Source organism: Hypanus sabinus, chromosome 7 (genome assembly GCF_030144855.1).
Source record: "Hypanus sabinus isolate sHypSab1 chromosome 7, sHypSab1.hap1, whole genome shotgun sequence".
NCBI classification, from domain to species: domain Eukaryota; kingdom Metazoa; phylum Chordata; class Chondrichthyes; order Myliobatiformes; family Dasyatidae; genus Hypanus; species Hypanus sabinus.
In genome coordinates, this window is record NC_082712.1 from 86,201,463 (window position 1) to 86,224,137 (window position 22,675).

The window sequence follows — 22,675 nt, forward strand, 5'->3', positions numbered from 1 at the left end:
GCTCCGTACTGCCTCGTGTGTCCTCTGTCCTTGATCAGTAACTGTGCTAGGCAAGTCCTTTCATTCAAACCACACAAAATGCTGGAGGTACTCAGCAGGTCAGGCAGCATCTATGGAGGGAGATATGCTGTCAACTAAACCTCGAACAACAAAGACACCAAGGCCCTTACGGCCCACAATGGTCAAAGTTGAAGTTCAAAGTACACTTACTTACCAAGTATGTATACTATATAAAACCCTGAGATTCGTCTCCTCACAGGCAGCCACAAAACAAAGAATTCCAATAAAACCCATTTAAAAAAGACCGTCAAACACACAACATTCAGAAACAAAGCATGTGTATGTGTGTGTGTGCACATAGGAGGAGGTGGGTATATATATCCTATCACCCAGCTAACCTTTTTCCCCTTCCCCCACCTTTTTATTCTGGCATCTTCCCCCTTCCTTTCCAGTCCTGGAGAAGGGTCTCGGCACGAAACATCAACTGCTGCCTGACCTGCTGAGTTCCTCCAGCACTTTGTGCATGTTGCTCTGGATTTCCAGCATCTGCAGCCTTCCTCATGTTTATTATGTAGCGAGGGTGCCTAAGACTTTTGCACAGGACTGTATGTAATGAAGTTTATTCTTAATAGCCTTAGATTTGATGCCCAATGTTACATCTCTGCTTTTGAGAGGTAATGTGCCAGCTGTTTAAAGAAGTGTTGAGGCTTCTTAGGGCTGGGGTGTTGTAGTTACTGGACTACGTGACGGAGGGAGGGAGGGAGAGAGGGAGACAGAGAGAGCGATTGATTCGGCAGAGAAACAGGCCTTCCAGCCACTGACCATGCTGGCCCTACTCTCTCCATACTCCCACCAAAACTCTGCCATGGACAGCCCCAAGCCCGGCTGTGAAAGGAGAAGGTTGGGCACGGGGCTAGCAACCCCATCCCGTAAAAACCCAGAGCTACAGAAGCTCCAAAGACCTCATCCCTGGGAGAGGAGGGATCCTTGCCTGCTGACTGAAGGCTCTTTCGATCTTCTGTCGGCAGCCTACGCCCCAGTAAGGATGATGGACTCGAGAGGAATTCCCATCAGCCCCTCCTAGATCTTACCCCTCAGTCACGGGGGGTGGGGGGGGGGTGGAAGTGGCCAAATAACTCACTAAGACCCTGCACGTTAAATAGGATGTGGGAGGAAACCGAAGCACCCAGAGTCACAGGAGAGCGTTCAGACTCCGCTTGCACACAGAGAGGGACGGCGGTCGGGGTCGAACCCACGCCTCGGGCTGGGAGGCAGCTGCTCTGCTCGCTGTTCGGGACGACACTGTGGGTTGAAGGGCCTGTACTGTGCTGTGTTCACTGTCTCTGGGCTTTGGTGTGTTGAAGATGCTAATCTGTGTCGTGTCTTTCTTTTCCCTGCAGGCATAGTGAAGTCACCCCTGGCTGGGGACTTCATTTCAATGCAGTGCAGGGAGCTGTTTCAGGAGATGAACATGGAGATCACTCCGCCGTATACCATTGCCTCGAAGGTACGCTACACAGGGTGGGGTGGACGCCGCGCCTACACAGAGGAAGATCAAATATAAACGCAGATGCTGAAAAATTCGATGTAAATGTAGGAACTGCTGGATACTTGTGAGCAGGGCAGGCAGCGTCTGCGGAGATGAAGGATAGGGGTACGGATACGGACAGGTGGAGGGAGACGGACAAAGGGGGGGTGGATAGGGATGGATAAAGGGAGATTGTTAGGGACAGATGAAGGGAGATGGACAGAGGCACACAGACTTGCTTTCATGGAGACAGACGGTTGATATTTTCAGATCCTGACCGAGAGAGAGTTATACAGAAACTGGCCGTTTCACCCATCGTGTGGTTAAAAGGTTGTATGGTCTGTTGGCCTTCGTTAGCTGGAGGATTGAGTTCAAGAGCCCCGAGCTAGTGTTACAGTTCTGGAAACCACACTTGGAATACGGTGTTCAGTTCTAGTCGCCTCAGTATAGGAAAGGAGTGGCTCTTTCAGAGAGGGTGCAGTGGAGGTTTACCAGGATGTTGACTGGATTAGAGAGCATGTCTCACGAGGCAAGGTTGAGCGAGCTGGGGGATTGAGAGGAGAGGTGATAGAGTGTATAAGATGGTAAGAGGCAGCTCCTGCGGGTGCGTCGATTTCGGTATGTTAGAACCATGCTTCTAAAAGTTCTTGTACCTGCTTCATGTTTACCTGCACCGGAACCTCCGTGGTGCCTGTAAACAAGCATATCAAAATAGATGGCCCCCCCTAAGACCCAAAGAAACGTGAGCCAGTAGAATTCAAAGGTCAACTGAAGGGGTGGCCAATCAGGACTGAGACAGGTGAACGGGGGCCTATATAAATACGAGCACTCCCAGAGAGAAACACCAACAACTGGGTGCTGAGGATGTCACCTCGACTGGTGATGAAGCGTCTGCAAGCGAATTGTCAAGCTCAGCAAACACCACAATGTCAAACGCCTCAGCCCAAACTACCGATATTCATCACCAGCCTCAACAACCGTGGATGTTGTGTCCTGGCTGTCTAGATACGCAAGCCTGGGCAGTATGGTATGGAGAGCAAGCTGTTGTGCACGTGGCAGCCTCCTCCTCTCCGCTCAAAGGGACGGCAGAGACCGATACAGCTTGTTATCAGCAGCGTCGCAGGAGTCGCCAGTCAGCGTTGAACTCAACGGAGGACTGCTTTTGGGACCCCGGCTCTGGATTTTTCCCTCGGGGTTTACTCCCGAAGCTTCTCCATGAGTGGGTACAGCCGCAAAGCAGCGGGGGTTTGAGATCAGAGTTTTCCTTCCCCCAGGTGAGCTGCCAATCCATGACAAACAAGCTCCATTTGTCCAAAGGGACTGGTTTTAAGGTGCCAGTAACCTGCCTTTGTGCCTTCTGCCAGTAGAAATAGTTCCACCGGGCTTAGTAGCTAAACCACACATGAAGGCCAGGAGCTGGACTTGGTTGTCAGAGGCTATTTGAGACACACGCCTTTGGGAGTATTTAATAAGTAGCGGGAGCTTAATCCCATGACCTGGCTATAACAACCTTAAAGAAATTGAAGGGAAGTAGCTGTTTTTGAACCTGGTGGTGTGGGACTTCAAGCTTCTGTACCTTGGTTGCTGCAGAAGATGGCGTGGTGAATATCCTTGATGATGGATGTTGTCTAAGGGGATTTCTCAGAGTTAACCAGTGGCAGTGTTAACACACTTTTGTATAAGTCAGGAATCAAAATCAATTCAAGTTTAATTATTGTTCAACCATACGTGGATACAGCTGAATGAAACAGCATTCCTCTGGGGCCAAGGTACAAAACATACACACCACATTCAAAATAGCGAGAAAAACATAGGAACACAAAAAAACCATGTATATTTAGCCAAAGTCCCTGAGAGGCCGATCCTGCAGATTGACGGTGCAGTTCCCAGCAGTGTGCAGACAAACATGCGCATGCAATCCAGCCTGTCATTCCCGTCAGTTGAACACTGGGGGGCAGCTCCAATGGGAGAAGTCAGCCCTCAGCTGAGCACCGACGCCACGCTACACTGCCTCTGGTGTCTCATCTCCTGGACTGCAGCAGCAGGCAAGCCAGCGACTTGAGGCCGAGAGCTCACTACAACCAAGATCGTGCAGTTACCCTGCCGTCTGCCACATCACCGAACAGGGAAAACAGGCCTGTGGCATCTTACATTATCGCTGTCCAACAGGGTCTTACGATTGCAAGAGAAATGTCCAAGATGGTCACCCTTGGTTACATTGTGCCAACTCTGATACCTTCCTGTAGCAGGAAGGCCCCCTCAATGAAATTGCATGGGTGGGATATTCAAGGCTTAATTTGAAAGGAGCGACAGGGATTTGGAGCAAGGGCAGACAACGTGAGGTGAAAAGCGGGTCAGCTGTGACCCGACTGGGTGTTACAAAGATTTGAAGAACTGTTCTGGATACAGGCGGATAGCCTTTGTGTTTGATTCCATCTGTGTACAAAATGCTTGTTAATTTGAGTCTGAGGGGGTATGGTCAGCGTAGTCTGAAAGGCCAAGAGCTGTATGCAATGTTCCCTCTAATTTGTAATGAGCAGTGTGAGCAAAGATCTTGTGCTGTGCAATGTTTTTCCCGGCCACAACAGCACATGCACACTGAATTTTTAAATGGAAGCAAAGCTGAAGCTATTGTAAGGATAATAAACTCTCAAGTCCAGTTTGTCATTCATTGTTTACACGCAGGTAACACCAGTTTTTGTATTGTACATAAATATTTCTCATAGGTTCACGTTCCTGACCTCATGAGCTTTCGGTGCAGCGGTTTCTACTGTTTCATTAAACCATTCCACTTTCAATGAACTCACAGTTCTTTTGCACTTCACACCCTTTGCTTCTTTGGAATTCGATCCAGTGAATCAATAATTTCTTCAATAAAAGCAGTACAGGTGGCCCCCACTTTACAAATGTTCACTTTACGCCGCTTTATTTTTATAACAGACTGACATCAGTCACCTGTTTTCGCTTTACAAAGAAGATTTTCGCTTTTACGAAAATTTTTCCCATATAAGTGAATGGTTCTTCACTTTACGCCATTTCGGCTTAAGAAAGGTTTCATAGGAACGCTCTACCTTTATGAAGGGGGGCGGAAAACACCTGTATAAATAAGCCAGTTGTAAAATCTGCACACAAATCATCGCAAACTCCATATTGTCAACACTGTCCGCATCAGAAACCAAAGAAAGAAATATGATTGTGTATGATCATGAAATATATTTAAAATGCCAACAAGGTAGAGAGTGACAACCTTTTGTGTGCAGTTTAAATTCCTTGTGCGCTAGGGGTGCAGGCGTGCACACGCACCCATCTCAGAGGGAGCATTGGCAGCCCAGGCTGCTGACCCTGTTTGTCTCCCTGTTTCTTCAGGAACCGGTCCGGGAGGGAGCCTCTCCAAACTGGAAGAGGAAGGAGAAGATCTCGCACGTTACCAAGTCCTGGCACAACTACATGTGTAACGTACGTATCGCCAGCATTCCTCCCAGCTACAAATCGCTGTCCAATCCACCCTCAGCCACCTCCTTAGAGATGTGGCTTCTCTTGTATGTGTGGTTGGGGAGGATGTTTGTGAGCTGGCAATGTAGTAATGATTCGAGAACCTCACACCGAACCACTGCCTCACTGACAGCACTGTAGTTATACACGCACGCACGCACACACACACACACACTACACTGCAGCTCACTGGGGGACAGTGTTCTACACACACACACACACACACACACACTCACACACTCACACACACACACACACTCACACACACTCACACACACACACACACACACACACACACACACACACACACACACACACACACACACACACACACACACACACACACACTGCAGCTCACTGTGGACTGTGACAAATGAGATTTACAGTTGTCTCTCCTTCATGTGGCAGGAAGTTATCCAGGATTTCCAGGCCTCTGTACTCCAAGTCTCCGACTCGCCCTATGACGAACAGTGAGTCCCCCCCCCCCCCCCACACCTTTTTGTTGTTGTTGTAAAGGTTACTCAGGTTACAGATCCTGTGTTAGTGTTTGGAGTTGGGCCAAAATCCAGTGCTGTACTGTTCTACATTCATTGCCTCTGAAGAGCTTTGGGACAATGGTGGAAGCACTACAAAGAGACTAGACTTGCTAACCTATGCCATGTGTTTTTGTTCCTGCAGATAGTGAAGTGTCAGGGAGCAGTGATGGGACATTTAAAAGATTCTTAGATAGGCACATGGACGTAGGAGAAAGTGGAGGGTTATGGGCTTGCAGGAGCAAGAGTCGGGAGGTTAACATCGTGGACTGAAGGGTTTGTATTGTGTACTGTTCAATGGTTTGACGTGAACATAATACCAGCTGCAGTGGGTTTGAAATCCTGTCTTCAGACCGCCACTGAATCACAAGACCACTTGAGGCCTCTCCACTCCTGAGACATCCCCAGCTGTTTCCGTGTTGGTTTCCTGAGTCTGGTGCCGTGGGTTATGGTATTGCATTTTGAGAGGGAGAAGCTGAAGTTAGATATATCAGTGAAGTAAAGAGGATTAGAGGCATGAGAAGAACTGGAAGGGGACACTGGCAGGGATGACGGCAGAGCCGCAATGGCTGGAGATTCTGGGAGCAATTCGGAAGGTGCAGGATAGACACATCCCAAAGAAAAGGAAATATTCTAAAGGCAGGATATTTTTATTTTTATAGTGATACAACGAGAAGTAGGCCCTTATGACCCTTCCAGCCTCACCGCCCAGCAATCCCCAGATTTAACCCTAGCCTAATCATGAGAGAATTTCCAATGACCACTTAACCTACCAACTGGTACAGTCTTTGGACTTTGAGAGGAAACCAGAGCACCTGGAGGAAACCCACGTGGTCACAGGGAGAACATGCAAACTCCTTACAGGCAATGGTTGGAATTGAACCGCATCGCATCAACTGCAAAGTGTTGTGCTGACCAAAAACCACCGTACCACCCATGGATGACACAACCATGACTGACGAGAAGTCAAAGCCAACATAAAAGCCAAAGAGAGGACATTTAATAGCGCAAATATTAGTGGAAAGTTAGAAGATTGGGAAACTTTAAAACCCAACAGAAGGTAACTTTAAAAACCAACAGAGGGAAAAGATGGAATACGGAAGTAAGCTAGGCTGTGCTGTCTTTACGACAGTTATTTAGTTTATAATATTTTCGCTTAGTAATTCATTCAATAGTATTTTCTAGTTAGAATTAGAAGTGTTTAAAGTATATTCATTGCATGTAAAATATATCGGCATGCGATGACGTCACATCCGGTTTCGCCGCGTCTTGTGGGAAAACACCGGTTTGAAATTAGCGCGAGAGGGGGGGCTTTCCACGAGGCTCACCTGAGCACAAGCAGTTTTGCAGGCATGAGAAATCACAGTGAGAGCAACGCTTTTTCACTGTCACGTTCTCCTTCGGGTGTAACGAAACGCCGAATTTAACGTCCGGATAAACCACAGCCAATGCAAACCAGATCGCAGTAAGATTAACCTAACATATGGTTAATCTTACTGCGATCTGGTTTGCATTGGCTGTGGTTTATCCGGACGTTAAATTCGGCGTTTCGTTACACCCGAAGGAGAACGTGACAGTGAAAAAGCGGCATTATCAGGTGTTTCAAGTGCTGCAATGTCAGCTCAATCCAGCATCAAGTCGACGCCGCCCAGCGACAAGGGCAGTAAACCGACATCAAGTAAGCCCACCCAGGCATTATCAGGTGTTCCAAGTGCTGCAATGTCAGCTCGATCCGGGATCAAGTCGATGGCGCCCAGCGACAAGGGCAGTAGAACGACATCAAGTAAGTCCGCACAGGCAAGAGCCAAGGCAGAAGCCGCCAAGGTGCGACTGCATTACGCCAAACAAGAAGCAGTTTTGAAAATTAAACTGGCTGCCAGAGAAGCCGAAAGGGCCGCCAGAAAGGCAGAAGCCGCCAAGGTGCTACTGCGTTACGCCAGACAAGAAGCAGTTTGGAAAATGAAACTGACCACCAGAGAAGCCGAAATCCAGAAAGAAAAGGCTGCCAGACAAAGAGAAGAGGCCGCCAGACAAAGAGAAGAGGCCGCCAGAGAAGCCGAAACCCAGTTGGAAATGACAAAAATATCGACAGAGTTGCATGTGCTGCAGCTAGAAGGAGAAAGAGAAGCTGCCAGGGTGGAAGCAAAGTACATAGAACAAGCTGAAGGGTCGCGTGATCTGACCGAAGTAAGATCTACTTTAGAAAGGACCAGACTGGAACGCACAAGCGACTATGTACAATATCAAATAGACAGGCAGGCTCGTCTCCCCTCTCCATACGTATTCGATAACTTCCCCAGCTACGAGGAACCTCAGAGAGTCACGGTTGCATCACATCCATACGAGGAAGGAAATTTACCCTCACGGCTCCGTGATGAAGTCAAGAATGAAAGAACCAACAACGCTCCTTCACCCCCACAACAGGACGGCGGGGAGGGAGAGGTTCACTCCAGGACAACAATTGTCAGCTCGAACTGTACAGAAGTTTGCGGTCAAACTCAGTCAAGCCGTTCTTGTTCCGAGAGCTGCCTCACTGAGGTGTACCCTAAAGAAGCACAACAAGACATTACCAAGCGTAAAGTAACCGACGAGACGCTAGGTCAGTCAGTTTTCGTTCAAACCGAGGACGGAAACAAACTTGCACAATCAGCTCAAGATACCATTTCTTTAAAACCCAAAGACACCAAGGTCTTCAGAGATGAAGCAAATAATGGGGTTGCCCCATTGCCAATCAGAGAACCACGCCAGCGCTCACCAGATAACAAAGAGCAGGCAGTCAAACGGTTCACGTCCTTACGGAAAACCCGGAAAAGGAAACCCGAGATGCAGCAACGCACCCGATTGGCCCACGAGGTACTGTGCACCCTAATGGCAGAGGTCACAGCCATTATAAACGCACAATCATTCCTACCTGTGTCTTCTGACCCAGAAAACCCCTTTATACTTTCGCCATCAACGCTCCTTACGCAGAAGGCAGGAGCACCTCCTCCACCAGGAGACTTCTCAGACAAGGATTTGTACACAAAGCAATGGAGACAAGTCCAGGCTCTGGCAAATCAGTTCTGGCCTCGCTGGAGACAAAAATATCTACCTTCGTTGCAACAGAGACGAAAGTGGACAGAACCCCGAAGGAATCTTCAAGTTGGAGACTTAGTCCTGCTCAGGGACAAGCAAGTCGCTCGCAACAGCTGGCCAACTGCCAGAATCACTGCTACATTCCCTAGCGAGGATGGACATGTCAGGAAGATCGAATTGAAGACTACCGACCAAGGCGATGTGAAAATTTACCAAAGGCCAGTTACAGAAGTTATTCTACTTCTACCCAATGACTGATTAAGAGACTAAGTTTTGTACTCTGCTCATTGTGACCTTACGAAGGTCAAGCGGGGAGTGTGCTGTCTTTACGACAGTTATTTAGTTTATAATATTTTCGCTTAGTAATTCATTCAATAGTATTTTCTAGTTAGAATTAGAAGTGTTTAAAGTATATTCATTGCATGTAAAATATATCGGCATGCGATGACGTCACATCCGGTTTCGCCGCGTCTTGTGGGAAAACACCGGTTTGAAATTAGCGCGAGAGGGGGGGCTTTCCACGAGGCTCACCTGAGCACAAGCAGTTTTGCAGGCATGAGAAATCACAGTGAGAGCAACGCTTTTTCACTGTCACGTTCTCCTTCGGGTGTAACGAAACGCCGAATTTAACGTCCGGATAAACCACAGCCAATGCAAACCAGATCGCAGTAAGATTAACCATATGTTAATGTGAAGAGTGAACAGTAAATGGTTAATCTTACTGCGATCTGGTTTGCATTGGCTGTGGTTTATCCGGACGTTAAATTCGGCGTTTCGTTACACCCGAAGGAGAACGTGACATAGGCAATAATGTTAAAGAGAATACCAGAAGTTTTTCAGATAGATATAAACTGTAAAGGAGAGGCAAGAGTGGATACAAAATTGGAAAACAATGCTAAAGATGGGAGTCAAGGAAATGGCAGACGAATTGAATAAGTATTTTGTATCAGTCTTTGCTGTCAAGACAGTGTCAGTATGCCAGAAATCCAAGAGTATCTGGGGGCAGATAAGTGGATAAGCCACCTGGAGCAGGTGGTCTACACCCCAGTGTTCTGAAAAAGGTGGCTGAAGAGATTGTGGAGGCATTGGTAATGATCTCTCAGGAATCAATAGGTTCTGGCATGGTTCTGGAGGACAGGGGTCACTCCACTCTTCAAGAAGGGAGAGAGACAGAAGAAAGGGAGTTATGGGCCAGTTAGTCTGACCTCTGTGGTTGGGAAGACGTTGGGAGTATTGTTAAGGATGTGGTTTTGGGAATTTGGAGGCACGTGATAAAATAGACCCAAGTCGGCATGGTTTCCTCTAGGGAAAATCTTGCCTGACAAATCTGTTGGAATTCTTTGAAGAGAGACAAAGGAGAATTGGTGGATGTTGTGTGCTTGGATTTTCAGAAGACTGGTGCCACACATGAGACTGGTGAACAAGTTGGTACTACAAGAATGATACTGGCATGATCAGAGCAGTGGCTGATTGGCAGGAGGAAAGCAGTGTGAGTAAAGGGAGCCTTTTCTGGTTGGCAAGTGGTGTTCCCCAGGAGTCTGTGTTGGAACCTGTCCTTTTAACATTATGTGTCAGTGATTTGGATGATGGAGTTGATGGCTTTGTGACTAAGTAAGTTTGTGGATGAAATGAAGACAGGTGGAGGGGCAGGTAGTGTTGAGGAAGCAGAGAGGCTGCAGAAGGACTTGGGACAAATTTGGAGAATGGGCAAAAGATGTGGCAGATAGAATATAGAGTCTGGAAGTGTATGGTCATGCACTTTGGTAGAATAAATAAAAGCGGCGATTATTTTCTAAATGAAGACAAAATTCAAAAATTCGAGGCGTATATGGACTTGGGAATCCTTCATGTAGGTTTGCATGCTGAGTCAGTGTTGAGGAAGACAAATGTGATGTTAGCATTCATTTCATGAGGACTAGAATATAGGACCATCAAACAAGGATGTAACGTTGAGACTATAAAGCACAGGTGAGACCATGCTTGGAGCATTGTGAGCAGTTTTAGGCCCCTTACCTAAGAAAGGATGTGCTGACATTGGAGAGGATTTAGAGGAGGTTCACAAGAAAGATTCTGGGAACGAAAGGCTTGTCATGTGAGGAGCAGTTGATTGCTCTGGGCCTTTACTCCCTAGAATTCAGCAGTCCATAAGACATAGGAGCAGAATTAGGCCATTCAGCCCATCGAGTCTGCTCCACCATTCAATCATGGCTGATTCCAGATCTCACTCAACCCCAAACACCTGCCTTCTCGCCATATCCTTTGATGCCCTGACCGATCAGGAAACTATCAACTTAAATATACCCACGGACTTGGCGTCCACCGCTGTCTGCAGCAGAGCGTTCCACAGATTCACCACTCTCTGGCGAAAAAATTCTTCCTTATCTCTGTTCTGAAAGGTTGCCCCTCAACTTTGAGGCTGTGCCCTCTAGTTCTGGATACCCCCACCATAGGAAACATCCTCTCCATGTCAACCTTGTCTGTCCTTCTACCACCTCCCCTACATTTTTCTAAATTCCAGTGAGTACAGGCCCAAAGCTGCCAAATGCCCCTCATATGTTAACCCCTTTGTGCTTGGAATCATCCTTGTTGACCTCCTCTGGACTCTCTGCAATGACAACACATCCTTTCTGAGATATGGGGCCCAAAACTATTGACAATACTCTGAGTGTAGCCTGACTAGTGTCTTATAAATCTTCAGCATTATCTCCTTGTTTTTATATTCTATTCCCCTTGGAATGAATGGCAACATTGCATTTGCCTTCTTTACCACAGACTGTGAATTGGGGGGGGGTGGGGGTGGGGGTGGGGGAGGTGCGGAGATCTCATTGAAACCCATCTAATGTTGAAAAGCCTCGATAGAGTGGATGTGAAGAAAATGATTCTAGAACCAGAGGACACAGCCTCAGAATAGAGGGGCATCCATTTAGAATGGAGATGAGGATGAATTTCTTTAGCCAGAGAGTGGTGAATCTGTGGAATTTGTTGTCACAGGTGGCTGTGAAGGCCAAGTCATTTATGGCAGAGGTTGATAGATTCTTGATTAGTCAGGGCATGAAGGGTTACAGGAAGAAGGCAAGAGATTGGGGCTGAGAGGGAAATGGATCAGCCATGATGTTATGACAGAGCAGACTCGATGGGCCAAATGGTGGAATTCTGCTCTTATACCTTACGGTCTTGTATTCCTGTCTGATGTTCTAGAGTGACTGGGAGGAATGGCGGAAGTGAGAAGCAAGTAGTTGAGGGGAGGGGTGGTACTAATGTGAAGACAATGGGGGGGGCATGGTGCTTCACAGCACGAGTGCTGTGGGTGAGCAGAACCCAGGAGGTGGCCTAGTGGATGGAGCCATTGCCTCATGATGATGGATATTCCAGTTTAATACAAGCCTCTGTGTGTGTGTGTGGTTTGCACCCTCTCTCTGTGGCTGTGTGTGTTTCCCACAGGTGCTCAGATTCTCTCCCACATCCCAGCGTTTTGTGGAGTTGGTTGGTAAAGAGGCTGCTGCAATTTGTCTCCTAGTGTGTGGCTGAGGGGTAGACTCTGCTGTGAGTTTACCACTTTATTTACTTACAGCTTTTTTAAAAAGTTCTATTGTATTTTTTATTTCCCTGTAAATGCCTGGAAAGAAATCTGTTTATCTATTCATTTATTGAGATACAATGCGGAATAGGCCCTTCTGGCCCTCTGAACCATGTTGCCCAGCAACCCCAGCCTAATCACAGGACCGTTCACAATGACCGTTTAACCTACCACGCAGTAGGTCTTTGGACTGTGGGAGGAAACCAGAACACCCAGGGGAAACCCACACGGTCACGGGCAGAGCATACAAACTCCTCACAGGCATCGGCAGGAAAATGAATCTCAGGATGGTATATGGTAATAGACTGTATGTGTACCTTGACGATAAATTTTGACTTTGACTTTGGAACATGGGGACGTTAAAGCAGGAATCAATGTGAGATGGTCGATGCTCTCAAAGGGTCTGTTTCTGAGTTGCTTACCCCCTGTGAACCAGGTTGGACAGATTGGGATTTGATTCTTCGGAGGGTCGAAGATTGAGGGGTGCCCTTACAGAAGCATAGAAACTCATGAGGGGTGTTGATTGTGTCTTTACGTCAAGATTGGGGAATAAACAGTGGACGTTTTTGGGTGAGATCCTTCATCAGGACATGGTTTAAGCTGAGGGAGGGAGATATTTAACCCCAGGAGCAATTTCTTCATAGGAGGTGTCTATGTGGAATGAGCTGCCAGAGGAAGTGGTTGAGGAAGGTACATTAACATCACTGAAAAGACATTTGGACAGATGCCTGGATGGGAAACATTTAGAGCAGCGGTACCCAGTGATCCCCTTGCTAAATGGTATTGGTCCATGGCATTAAAAAAAAGGTTGGGGGCCCCTGCTTTAGAGGGATATGGACCAAACGCAGACAAATGGAACAATTTTAGATTGGTCAGAATGAATTGGTTCGGTAGAAGGGCCTGATCTGTGCTGGATAACTCTGTTAATGTTTCTGTACTATCAGCCATTCTCCTGTGTTTGGGTGGCTCTTAAATCTGTCTGTGTCTTCTTCCTCCGCCCCAGGGTCGCTGCCCAAATGCCCACCGTCCACTACGAGATGCCCAACGGATACAACTGTGACTATGGTGCAGAGAGGTTACGGATCCCTGAGGGACTGTTCGACCCCTCCAACGTCAAGGTAGAGAGTGGGACTGAGTTCAAGGTAGAGAGTGGGACTGAGTTCAAGGTAGAGAGTGGGATTGAGTTCAAGGTAGAGAGTGGGACTGGGTTCAAGGTAGAGAGTGGGACTGGGTTCAAGGTAGAGAGTGGGACTGAGTTCAAGGGAGAGAGTGGGACTGAGTTCAAGGGAGAGAGTGGGACTGAGTTCAAGGGAGAGAGTGGGACTGAGTTTAAGGGAGAGAGTGGGACTGAGTTCAAGGTAGAGAGTGGGATTGGGTTCAAGGTAGAGAGTGGGACTGAGTTCAAGGGAGAGAGTGGGATTGGGTTCAAGGTAGAGAGTGGGACTGCGTTCAAGGTAGAGAGTGGGACTGGGTTCAAGGTAGAGAGTGGGACTGGGTTCAAGGTAGAGAGTGGGACTGAGTTCAAGGTAGAGAGTGGGACTGGGTTCAAGGTAGAGAGTGGGACTGAGTTCAAGGTAGAGAGTGGGACTGAGTTCAAGGTAGAGAGTGGGACTGAGTTCAAGGTAGAGAGTGGGACTGGGTTCAAGATAGAGAGTGGGATTGCGTTCAAGGGAGAGAGTGGGATTGAGTTCAAGGGAGAGAGTGGGACTGAGTTCAAGGGAGAGAGTGGGACTGAGTTCAAGGGAGAGAGTGGGACTGAGTTCAAGGGAGAGAGTGGGACTGAGTTCAAGGGAGAGAGTGGGACTGAGTTCAAGGGAGAGAGTGGGACTGAGTTCAAGGGAGAGAGTGGGACTGAGTTCAAGGTAGAGAGTGGGACTGAGTTCAAGGTAGAGAGTGGGACTGAGTTCAAGGTAGAGAGTGGGACTGAGTTCAAGGTAGAGAGTGGGACTGAGTTCAAGGTAGAGAGTGGGACTGAGTTCAAGGTAGAGAGTGGGATTGAGTTCAAGGGAGAGAGTGGGACTGAGTTCAAGGGAGAGAGTGGGACTGGGTTCAAGGGAGAGAGTGGGACTGGGTTCAAGGGAGAGAGTGGGACTGGGTTCAAGGGAGAGAGTGGGACTGAGTTCAAGGTAGAGAGTGGGATTGAGTTCAAGGTAGAGAGTGGGACTGAGTTCAAGGTAGAGAGTGGGATTGAGTTCAAGGGAGAGAGTGGGACTGGGTTCAAGGGAGAGAGTGGGACTGAGTTCAAGGTAGAGAGTGGGATTGAGTTCAAGGTAGAGAGTGGGACTGAGTTCAAGGTAGAGAGTGGGACTGAGTTCAAGGGAGAGAGTGGGACTGGGTTCAAGGGAGAGAGTGGGACTGGGTTCAAGGGAGAGAGTGGGACTGGGTTCAAGGGAGAGAGTGGGACTGAGTTCAAGGTAGAGAGTGGGATTGAGTTCAAGGTAGAGAGTGGGACTGAGTTCAAGGTAGAGAGTGGGATTGAGTTCAAGGGAGAGAGTGGGACTGGGTTCAAGGGAGAGAGTGGGACTGGGTTCAAGGGAGAGAGTGGGACTGAGTTCAAGGTAGAGAGTGGGATTGAGTTCAAGGTAGAGAGTGGGACTGAGTTCAAGGTAGAGAGTGGGACTGAGTTCAAGGTAGAGAGTGGGACTGAGTTCAAGGTAGAGAGTGGGACTGTTCAAGGTAGAGAGTGGGACTGTTCAAGGTAGAGAGTGGGACTGTTCAAGGTAGAGAGTGGGACTGAGTTCAAGGTAGAGAGTGGGACTGAGTTCAAGGTAGAGAGTGGGACTGAGTTCAAGGTAGAGAGTGGGACTGAGTTCAAGGTAGAGAGTGGGACTGAGTTCAAGGTAGAGAATGGGACTGAGTTCAAGGTAGAGAATGGGACTGAGTTCAAGGTAGAGAGTGGGACTGAGTTCAAGGTGGAGAGTGGGACTGAGTTCAAGGTAGAGAGTGGGACTGAGTTCAAGGTAGAGAGTGGGACTGAGTTCAAGGTAGAGAGTGGGACTGAGTTCAAGGTAGAGAGTGGGACTGAGTTCAAGGTAGAGAGTGGGACTGAGTTCAAGGTAGAGAGTGGGACTGAGTTCAAGGTAGAGAGTGGGACTGGGTTCAAGGTAGAGAGTGGGACTGGGTTCAAGGTAGAGAGTGGGACTGGGTTCAAGGGAGAGAGTGGGACTGGGTTCAAGGGAGAGAGTGGGACTGAGTTCAAGGGAGAGAGTGGGACTGGGTTCAAGGTAGAGAGTGGGACTGGGTTCAAGGTAGAGAGTGGGACTGGGTTCAAGGTAGAGAGTGGGACTGAGTTCAAGTAGAGAGTGGGACTGGTTTCAAGGTAGAGAGTGGGACTGGGTTCAAGGTAGAGAGTGGGACTGAGTTCAAGGTAGAGAGTGGGACTGAGTTCAAGGTAGAGAGTGGAATGAGTTCAAGGTAGAGAGTGGGACTGAGTTCAAGGTAGAGAGTGGGACTGGGTTCAAGGTAGAGAGTGGGACTGGGTTCAAGGGAGAGAGTGGGACTGAGCTCAAGGGAGAGAGTGGGACTGAGTACAAGGGAGAGAGTGGGACTGAGTTCAAGGTAGAGAGTGGGACTGAGTTCAAGGGAGAGAGTGGGACTGAGTTCAAGGTAGAGAGTGGGACTGAGTTCAAGGTAGAGAGTGGGACTGGGTTCAAGGTAGAGAGTGGGACTGAGTTCAAGGTAGAGAGTGGGACTGGGTTCAAGGTAGAGAGTGGGACTGAGCTCAAGGCAGAGAGTGGGACTGAGTTCAAGGCAGAGAGTGGGACTGAGTTCAAGGCAGAGAGTGGGACTGAGTTCAAGGTAGAGAGTGGGACTGAGTTCAAGGTAGAGAGTGGGACTGAGTTCAAGGTAGAGAGTGGGACTGGGTTCAAGGTAGAGAGTGGGACTGGGTTCAAGGTAGAGAGTGGGACTGAGTTCAAGGTAGAGAGTGGGACTGAGTTCAAGGTAGAGAGTGGGACTGAGTTCAAGGTAGAGAGTGGGACTGTTCAAGGTAGAGTGTGGGATTGAGTTCAAGGTAGAGAGTGGGAGTGAGTTCAAGGTAGAGAGTGGGACTGGGTTCAAGGTAGAGAGTGGGACTGAGCTCAATGTAGAGAGTGGGACTGGGTTCAAGGTAGAGAGTGGGACTGAGTTCAAGGTAGAGAGTGGGACTGGGTTCAAGGTAGAGAGTGGGACTGAGTTCAAGGTAGAGAGTGGGACTGGGTTCAAGGTAGAGAGTGGGACTGAGTTCAAGGTAGAGAGTGGGACTGAGTTCAAGGTAGAGAGTGGGACTGAGTTCAAGGTAGAGAGTGGGACTGAGTTCAAGGTAGAGAGTGGGACTGAGTTCAAGGTAGAGAGTGGGACTGAGTTCAAGGTAGAGAGTGGGACTGGGTTCAAGGTAGAGAGTGGGACTGGGTTCAAGGTAGAGAGTGGGACTGAGTTCAAGGTAGAGAGTGGAACTGAGTTCAAGGTAGAGAGTGGGACTGAGTTCAAGGTAGAGAGTGGGACTGAGTTCAAGGTAGAGAGTGGGACTGAGTTCAAGGTAGAGAGTGGGACTGAGTTCAAGGTAGAGAGTGGGACTGAGTTCAAGGTAGAGAGTGGGACTGAGCTCAAGGTAGAGAGTGGGACTGGGTTCAAGGTAGAGAGTGGGACTGGGTTCAAGGTAGAGAGTGGGACTGAGTTCAAGGTAGAGAGTGGAACTGAGTTCAAGGTAGAGAGTGGGACTGAGTTCAAGGTAGAGAGTGGGACTGAGTTCAAGGTAGAGAGTGGGACTGAGTTCAAGGGAGAGAGTGGGATTGGGTTCAAGGTAGAGAGTGGGACTGAGTTCAAGGTAGAGAGTGGGATTGGGTTCAAGGTAGAGAGTGGGACTGAGTTCAAGGTAGAGAGTGGGACTGAGTTCAAGGTAGAGAGTGGGACTGAGTTCAAGGTAGAGAGTGGGACTGAGTTCAAGGTAGAGAGTGGGACTGGGTTCAAGGTAGAGAGTGGGACTGGGTTCAAGGTAGAGAGTGGGACTGAGTTCAAGGTAGAGAGTGGGACTGAGTTCAAGGTAGAGAGTGGGACTGAGTTCAAGGTAGAGAGTGGGACTGAGTTCAAGGTAGAGAGTGGGACTGAGTTCAAGGGAGAGAGTGGGACTGAGTTCAAGGGAGAGAGTGGGACTGAGTTCAAGGTAGAGAGTGGGACTGAGTTCAAGGGAGAGAGTGGGACTGAGTTCAAGGTAGAGAGTGGGACTGGGTTCAAGGTAGAGAGTGGGAATGAGTTCAAGGTAGAGAGTGGGACTGAGTTCAAGGTAGAGAGTGGGACTGGGTTCAAGGTATAGAGTGGGACTGAGTTCAAGGTAGAGAGTGGGACTGAGTTCAAGGTGGAGAGTGGGACTGAGTTCAAGGTAGAGAGTGGGACTGAGTTCAAGGGAGAGAGTGGGACTGAGTTCAAGGTAGAGAGTGGGACTGGGTTCAAGGTAGAGAGTGGGAATGAGTTCAAGGTAGAGAGTGGGACTGAGTTCAAGGTAGAGAGTGGGACTGGGTTCAAGGTATAGAGTGGGACTGAGTTCAAGGTAGAGAGTGGGACTGAGTTCAAGGTGGAGAGTGGGACTGAGTTCAAGGTAGAGAGTGGGACTGAGTTCAAGGTATAGAGTGGGACTGAGTTCAAGGTAGATAGTGGGACTGAGTTCAAGGTAGAGAGTGGGACTGGGTTCAAGGTATAGAGTGGGACTGAGCTCAATGTAGAGAGTGGGACTGAGTTCAAGGTAGAGAGTGGGACTGAGTTCAAGGTAGAGAGTGGGACTGAGTTCAAGGTAGAGAGTGGGACTGAGTTCAAGGTAGAGAGTGGGACTGGGTTCAAGGTATAGAGTGGGACTGAGCTCAATGTAGAGAGTGGGACTGAGTTCAAGGTAGAGAGTGGGACTGAGTTCAAGGTAGAGAGTGGGACTGAGTTCAAGGTAGAGAGTGGGACTGAGTTCAAGGTAGAGAGTGGGACTGGGTTCAAGGTAGAGAGTGGGACTGAGTTCAAGGTAGAGAGTGGGACTGAGTTCAAGGTAGAGAGTGGGACTGGGTTCAAGGTATAGAGTGGGACTGAGCTCAATGTAGAGAGTGGGACTGAGTTCAAGGTAGAGAGTGGGACTGAGTTCAAGGTAGAGAGTGGGACTGAGTTCAAGGTAGAGAGTGGGACTGAGTTCTAGGTAGAGAGTGGGATTGGGTTCAAGGTAGAGAGTGGGACTGAGTTCAAGGTAGAGAGTGGGACTGAGTTCAAGGGAGAGAGTGGGACTGGGTTCAAGGTAGAGAGTGGGACTGAGCTCAAGGTAGAGAGTGGGATTGGGTTCAAGGTAGAGAGTGGGACTGAGTTCAAGGTAGAGAGTGGGACTGAGTTCAAGGTAGAGAGTGGGACTGGGTTCAAGGTAGAGAGTGGGACTGAGTTCAAGGTAGAGAGTGGGACTGAGTTCAAGGTAGAGAGTGGGACTGAGTTCAAGGTAGAGAGTGGGACTGAGTTCAAGGTAGAGAGTGGGACTGAGTTCAAGGTAGAGAGTGGGACTGGGTTCAAGGTAGAGAATTGGGATTGAGCTGCACCATGCTTGCTGCCTGCCAACCCTTCCCTTGTGTTGCAGAGTCACTACCCCTACATCAGAGGTGTGTACATCCCTCTTACCCCTTGAGAATGAGAGTGACCTCCCATGGTAATGCTCAATATCTGCACTAACCATGCAGCATGGAAATGGCCATTCAGCCCATCGACTCTGTGCTGGTTATTAATGCCTTTGAACAGAACGTCCTACAAAGAGTAGTGGATATAGCCTGGTCCATCATGGGCAAAGCCCTATCCACCATTGTGCTGATCTACACAAAGCATTGTCACAGGAAAGCAGCATCCATTGTCAGGGACCCCCACCACCCGGGCCATGCTCTCTTCTCGCTGCTGCCATCAGGAAGAAGGTACCGGAGCCTCAGGACTCACACCAGTAAGTTCAGGAACAGTTACTACCCCTCAACCATCAGGCTCTTGTACCAAAGGGAATAACTTCACCCATCTTCACTTGCCCCATCATTGAAATGTTCCCACAGCCAATAGACTCACTTTCAAGGATTCGTTCTTCTCATGTTCTTGATATTTATTGCTTATTTATTTATTCATACCTTCCTTCTTTCTGCATTTGCACAGTTTGATGTCTTCTGCATTCTGGTTGAATATCCAAGTTGGTCGGTGTTTTATTGATTCTGTTATGGTTATTATTCTATAGATATATTGAGTATGCTCACAAGAAAACCATATCTCAGGGTTGTATATGGTGGCATGTATATAATAAATTTACTTTGGCCCACTCACCTACACAAATCTCATTTTATTCTCCCCATGTTCCCATCAACTGCCCTCTGATTCTACCCCTCAGCCACACATTAAAGGGTATTTTACAGACAGACAGATATACAGATGCGAGGACTGAGACAGATGAGATCTACAGTGAGATCCAACGGCCAGGAAAGTGGTAGGGAATGCTCCGTGGGGAGCAAAGGGCATGACCAGGCACAGGGATGTCATGGTCACCCACCACAACCAAGGAAGACCCTAGTTTGTGATGTACATTCGTACCCCTGGACCGGACTTCCGAGATTGAGAGTGGAACTGTCCCAGTGCAATGGGTTTTCCACTTTATAAACTCTCCCACACAGGTTTCCTGCTGTTGTCGGACATGATGGACAACCAGCACTTACGTTAACATACATGTGACATGTATATAAGCCAGAGGATGGTGAATCTGTGCAATGCATTACCACAGCTGGCTGTAGAGGTCAATTCATGGGTGTTAGTTAAAGTACAGGTTGATAGAGTGCTCATTAGTAAGGGTGTCAAAATTTATGGGGAGAAGGCAGGGCAGGAGAATGGTGTTGAGAAGGAAAATAAATCAACTACGATCGAATGGCAGAGCAGACTTGATGGGCCAAATGGCCTAACTCTGCTCCTGTGCCATAGTGTTATAATTGGCCATTGCTATACAGTACAGTGCAAAAGTCTTGGGCATCCGAGATTGGTTTCAGACTGTAAGGCTTCCACAGAGCCCTGATCTCAATATCATTGACGCTGTCTGGGATTACCTGGACAGGTAGAAGCAAGCGAGACAACCAAAGTCTGCAGAAGAACTGTAGCAGATAGTTACTTGAAACTGCAATATTCCTGTAACAAACTACCAGCCAATTTTCTTATAAAACTGCACGATAGTATACCTGAGACAACTGGTGCGGTTTTAAGGACAAAGAGTGGTCTCCCAGATATTGATCTGAGTTAGTTTTTTATCCTTTACTGCTCTCTCATACTAAGTTTTTTTTTGATATTTAGAAACTTTCATTTCATTATTTTTGAAAGCATCTACACTTTACAGATGCCCAGGACTTTTGTACAGCACTGTATCTATGTTTGTAGGTAGAGGGCAGGTGTGGTGTTGCATTCTGGAAGCTGACTGCCCTTTGCTTTCCTTGCAGGGTCTGTCAGGCAATACGATGCTGGGCGTCAGTCACGTGGTCACCACCAGCATCGGGATGTGTGACATCGACATCAGGCCGGTGAGTGTTGTTACTCCCCCCGCAGTGGCCTGGCACCCTCGCCCCATAGCTCTCCCCCGTTCACTTCACCACGTCCCGTGGATCTGGGCAGCCAGGAGTCAGAATCATGTTTATCATCATTGACATACCAAGCACCACGGTAGCATGGCAGCTAAGGCAGTGCTTTACCAGGCCATCTGTGTAAGAGTGGGGTTCATTTCCTACCGCTGTCCACAAGGAGTTTGTACATTCTCCCTGTGACTACCCGCGTTTCCTCCCACATTCTTGATGAAGGGTCTGTCTGAAACATCGGCTGTTTATTCCCCTCGTTAGGCGCTGCCTGACCTGCTGAGTTCCTCTGGCACTTTGTGTGTGTGTGTGCGTTGCTCATGATTTCCACCATGTGAGGAATCTTTGCGTCTCCAACTTGCTTTGTAAATCTCCTTTAGATTTTCTCCCTCCCACCTTCCAGCTATCCCCTCCAGGATTTGACCTTACCACCCAGGGGCAAAAGACAGATTACCCCAGGGGGTCCCAACCTGGGGTCCAGGGGCCCCTCGTTAATGGTAGGGGATGTCTATGGCATACAGAAGGTTAGGAACCCCTGATCTACCCTATCTACGAATCTCAGTTTTATAAATATCTATCAGGTTGACCCTCCATCTCCAGCACTTCTGAGAAAACGACTCCCTATGGGCCTCTAATCCAGGCAGTGTCCTGGTGAAACTCTTCTGAACCTTTTCTAAAGCCCCTCCCCATCCTCCCTGTAATGGAGTGACCAGAAATACACACAGTACCCTCACTGTAGCCTTACAAAGGTTTGATTCAGCTAAGACGTGACTTTCCAACTCTGATACTCAACACTGCCACACAATTTTGCCCCACCGTGGGTTAGGTTCCCAACCTTTTTAGTGCCACAGGCCCCTATCATTAACCAAGAGGGTCCATGGACCCCTACCATTAGCCGAGAGGTCCATGGATCCCTGCTCTAGGTGATGGATAATTCAAGATTAGATTTAATGCCGAACACAGTCCAAGTGTTGCCACATGTTTGGGGCTGACATAGCATGCCCGCTATGTTCAAAGCAAAACTTTTCCCCTGCATACAACAAGACAGACATAACACAGTAAAACAATTCGCTTCATACCCCCCCCCCCCCACCAGTACCAAGTCAGGACACCCTGACCCCCAGACCTGTTGAGCTTGGGACTCTGGATTTGTCCACATGTTGCCAGCCCCTTCCCACCGCCCTCCAATCAGGTCGAGACACCCCGATTTCCGGACCAGTCGCCCTCAGAACTCCAGACCTGTCCACATGGATTGGGACAAGATGGTAAACTGAGACTCAATGATCCACAAGATCCCGATTGCAAACAAGATGACCCCATGCTCCCTCAAACACAGTTAGAAATGAAAGAAACTGGGATCCCACTCTGTATGAAATAGCCACTGAATTCATCAGGTTAAAATTAGTGAAGTTAGCAATGTGATGTGAGGAGAATCAAGTATAATTTATTCAAGTTTGTTAAGGTTACAGAGATTTCAGGGAGCTACAGAGGATAAATGATTGGCAAGTGATGTATAATTTGGAAAGCAGTTGTCTTTATACATTCAGAATCAGAATCAGGTTTAATATCACTGGCAGATGTCACACTAAATTAAATAAAGGAGTTCAGTAGTATAAAAAGTAATGAGGTGGTGTTCATGGGTTCAATGTCCATTTAGCAATCAGATGGGAGAGGGGAAGAAGCTGTTCCTGAATAACTGAGTGTGTGTCTTCAGGCTCCTGAACCTCCTTCCTGGGTGGTGGGATTCCTTAGTAATAGACACTATGTTTGTGAGGCATTGCTCCTTGAAGAGGTCCTGGATGCTGGGGAGGCCAGTGCCCATGGTGGAGCTGATTGAGTTCACAACTCTATGCAGCTCACTTTGATCCTGTGCAGTAGCCCCCACTCCATACCAGTCATAATG

At 48.2% G+C, this 22,675-nt stretch overlaps 1 protein-coding gene across 8 annotated transcripts in view; it reads left to right on the forward strand.

Annotated features, from left to right (window-relative positions):
• The window catches only part of LOC132396933 (actin-like protein 6B), a 64,839-nt gene that overhangs the window by 37,528 nt on the left and 4,636 nt on the right, over window positions 1–22,675 (forward strand). For 5 of the 8 annotated variants that reach the window (XM_059975054.1, XM_059975053.1, XM_059975051.1 and 2 more), the window contains 5 exons: window positions 1,401–1,507; window positions 4,895–4,984; window positions 5,429–5,490; window positions 13,209–13,323; window positions 20,644–20,724. In XM_059975054.1, the coding sequence (XP_059831037.1) occupies window positions 1,401–1,507; window positions 4,895–4,984; window positions 5,429–5,490; window positions 13,209–13,323; window positions 20,644–20,724 (455 nt within the window). Of the gene's footprint in view, window positions 1–1,400; window positions 1,508–4,894; window positions 4,985–5,428; window positions 5,491–13,208; window positions 13,324–18,776; window positions 19,128–20,643; window positions 20,725–22,675 lie in introns of all 8 variants that reach the window. The other 3 variants (XR_009513180.1, XM_059975057.1, XR_009513179.1) reach the window with 2 other exon arrangements.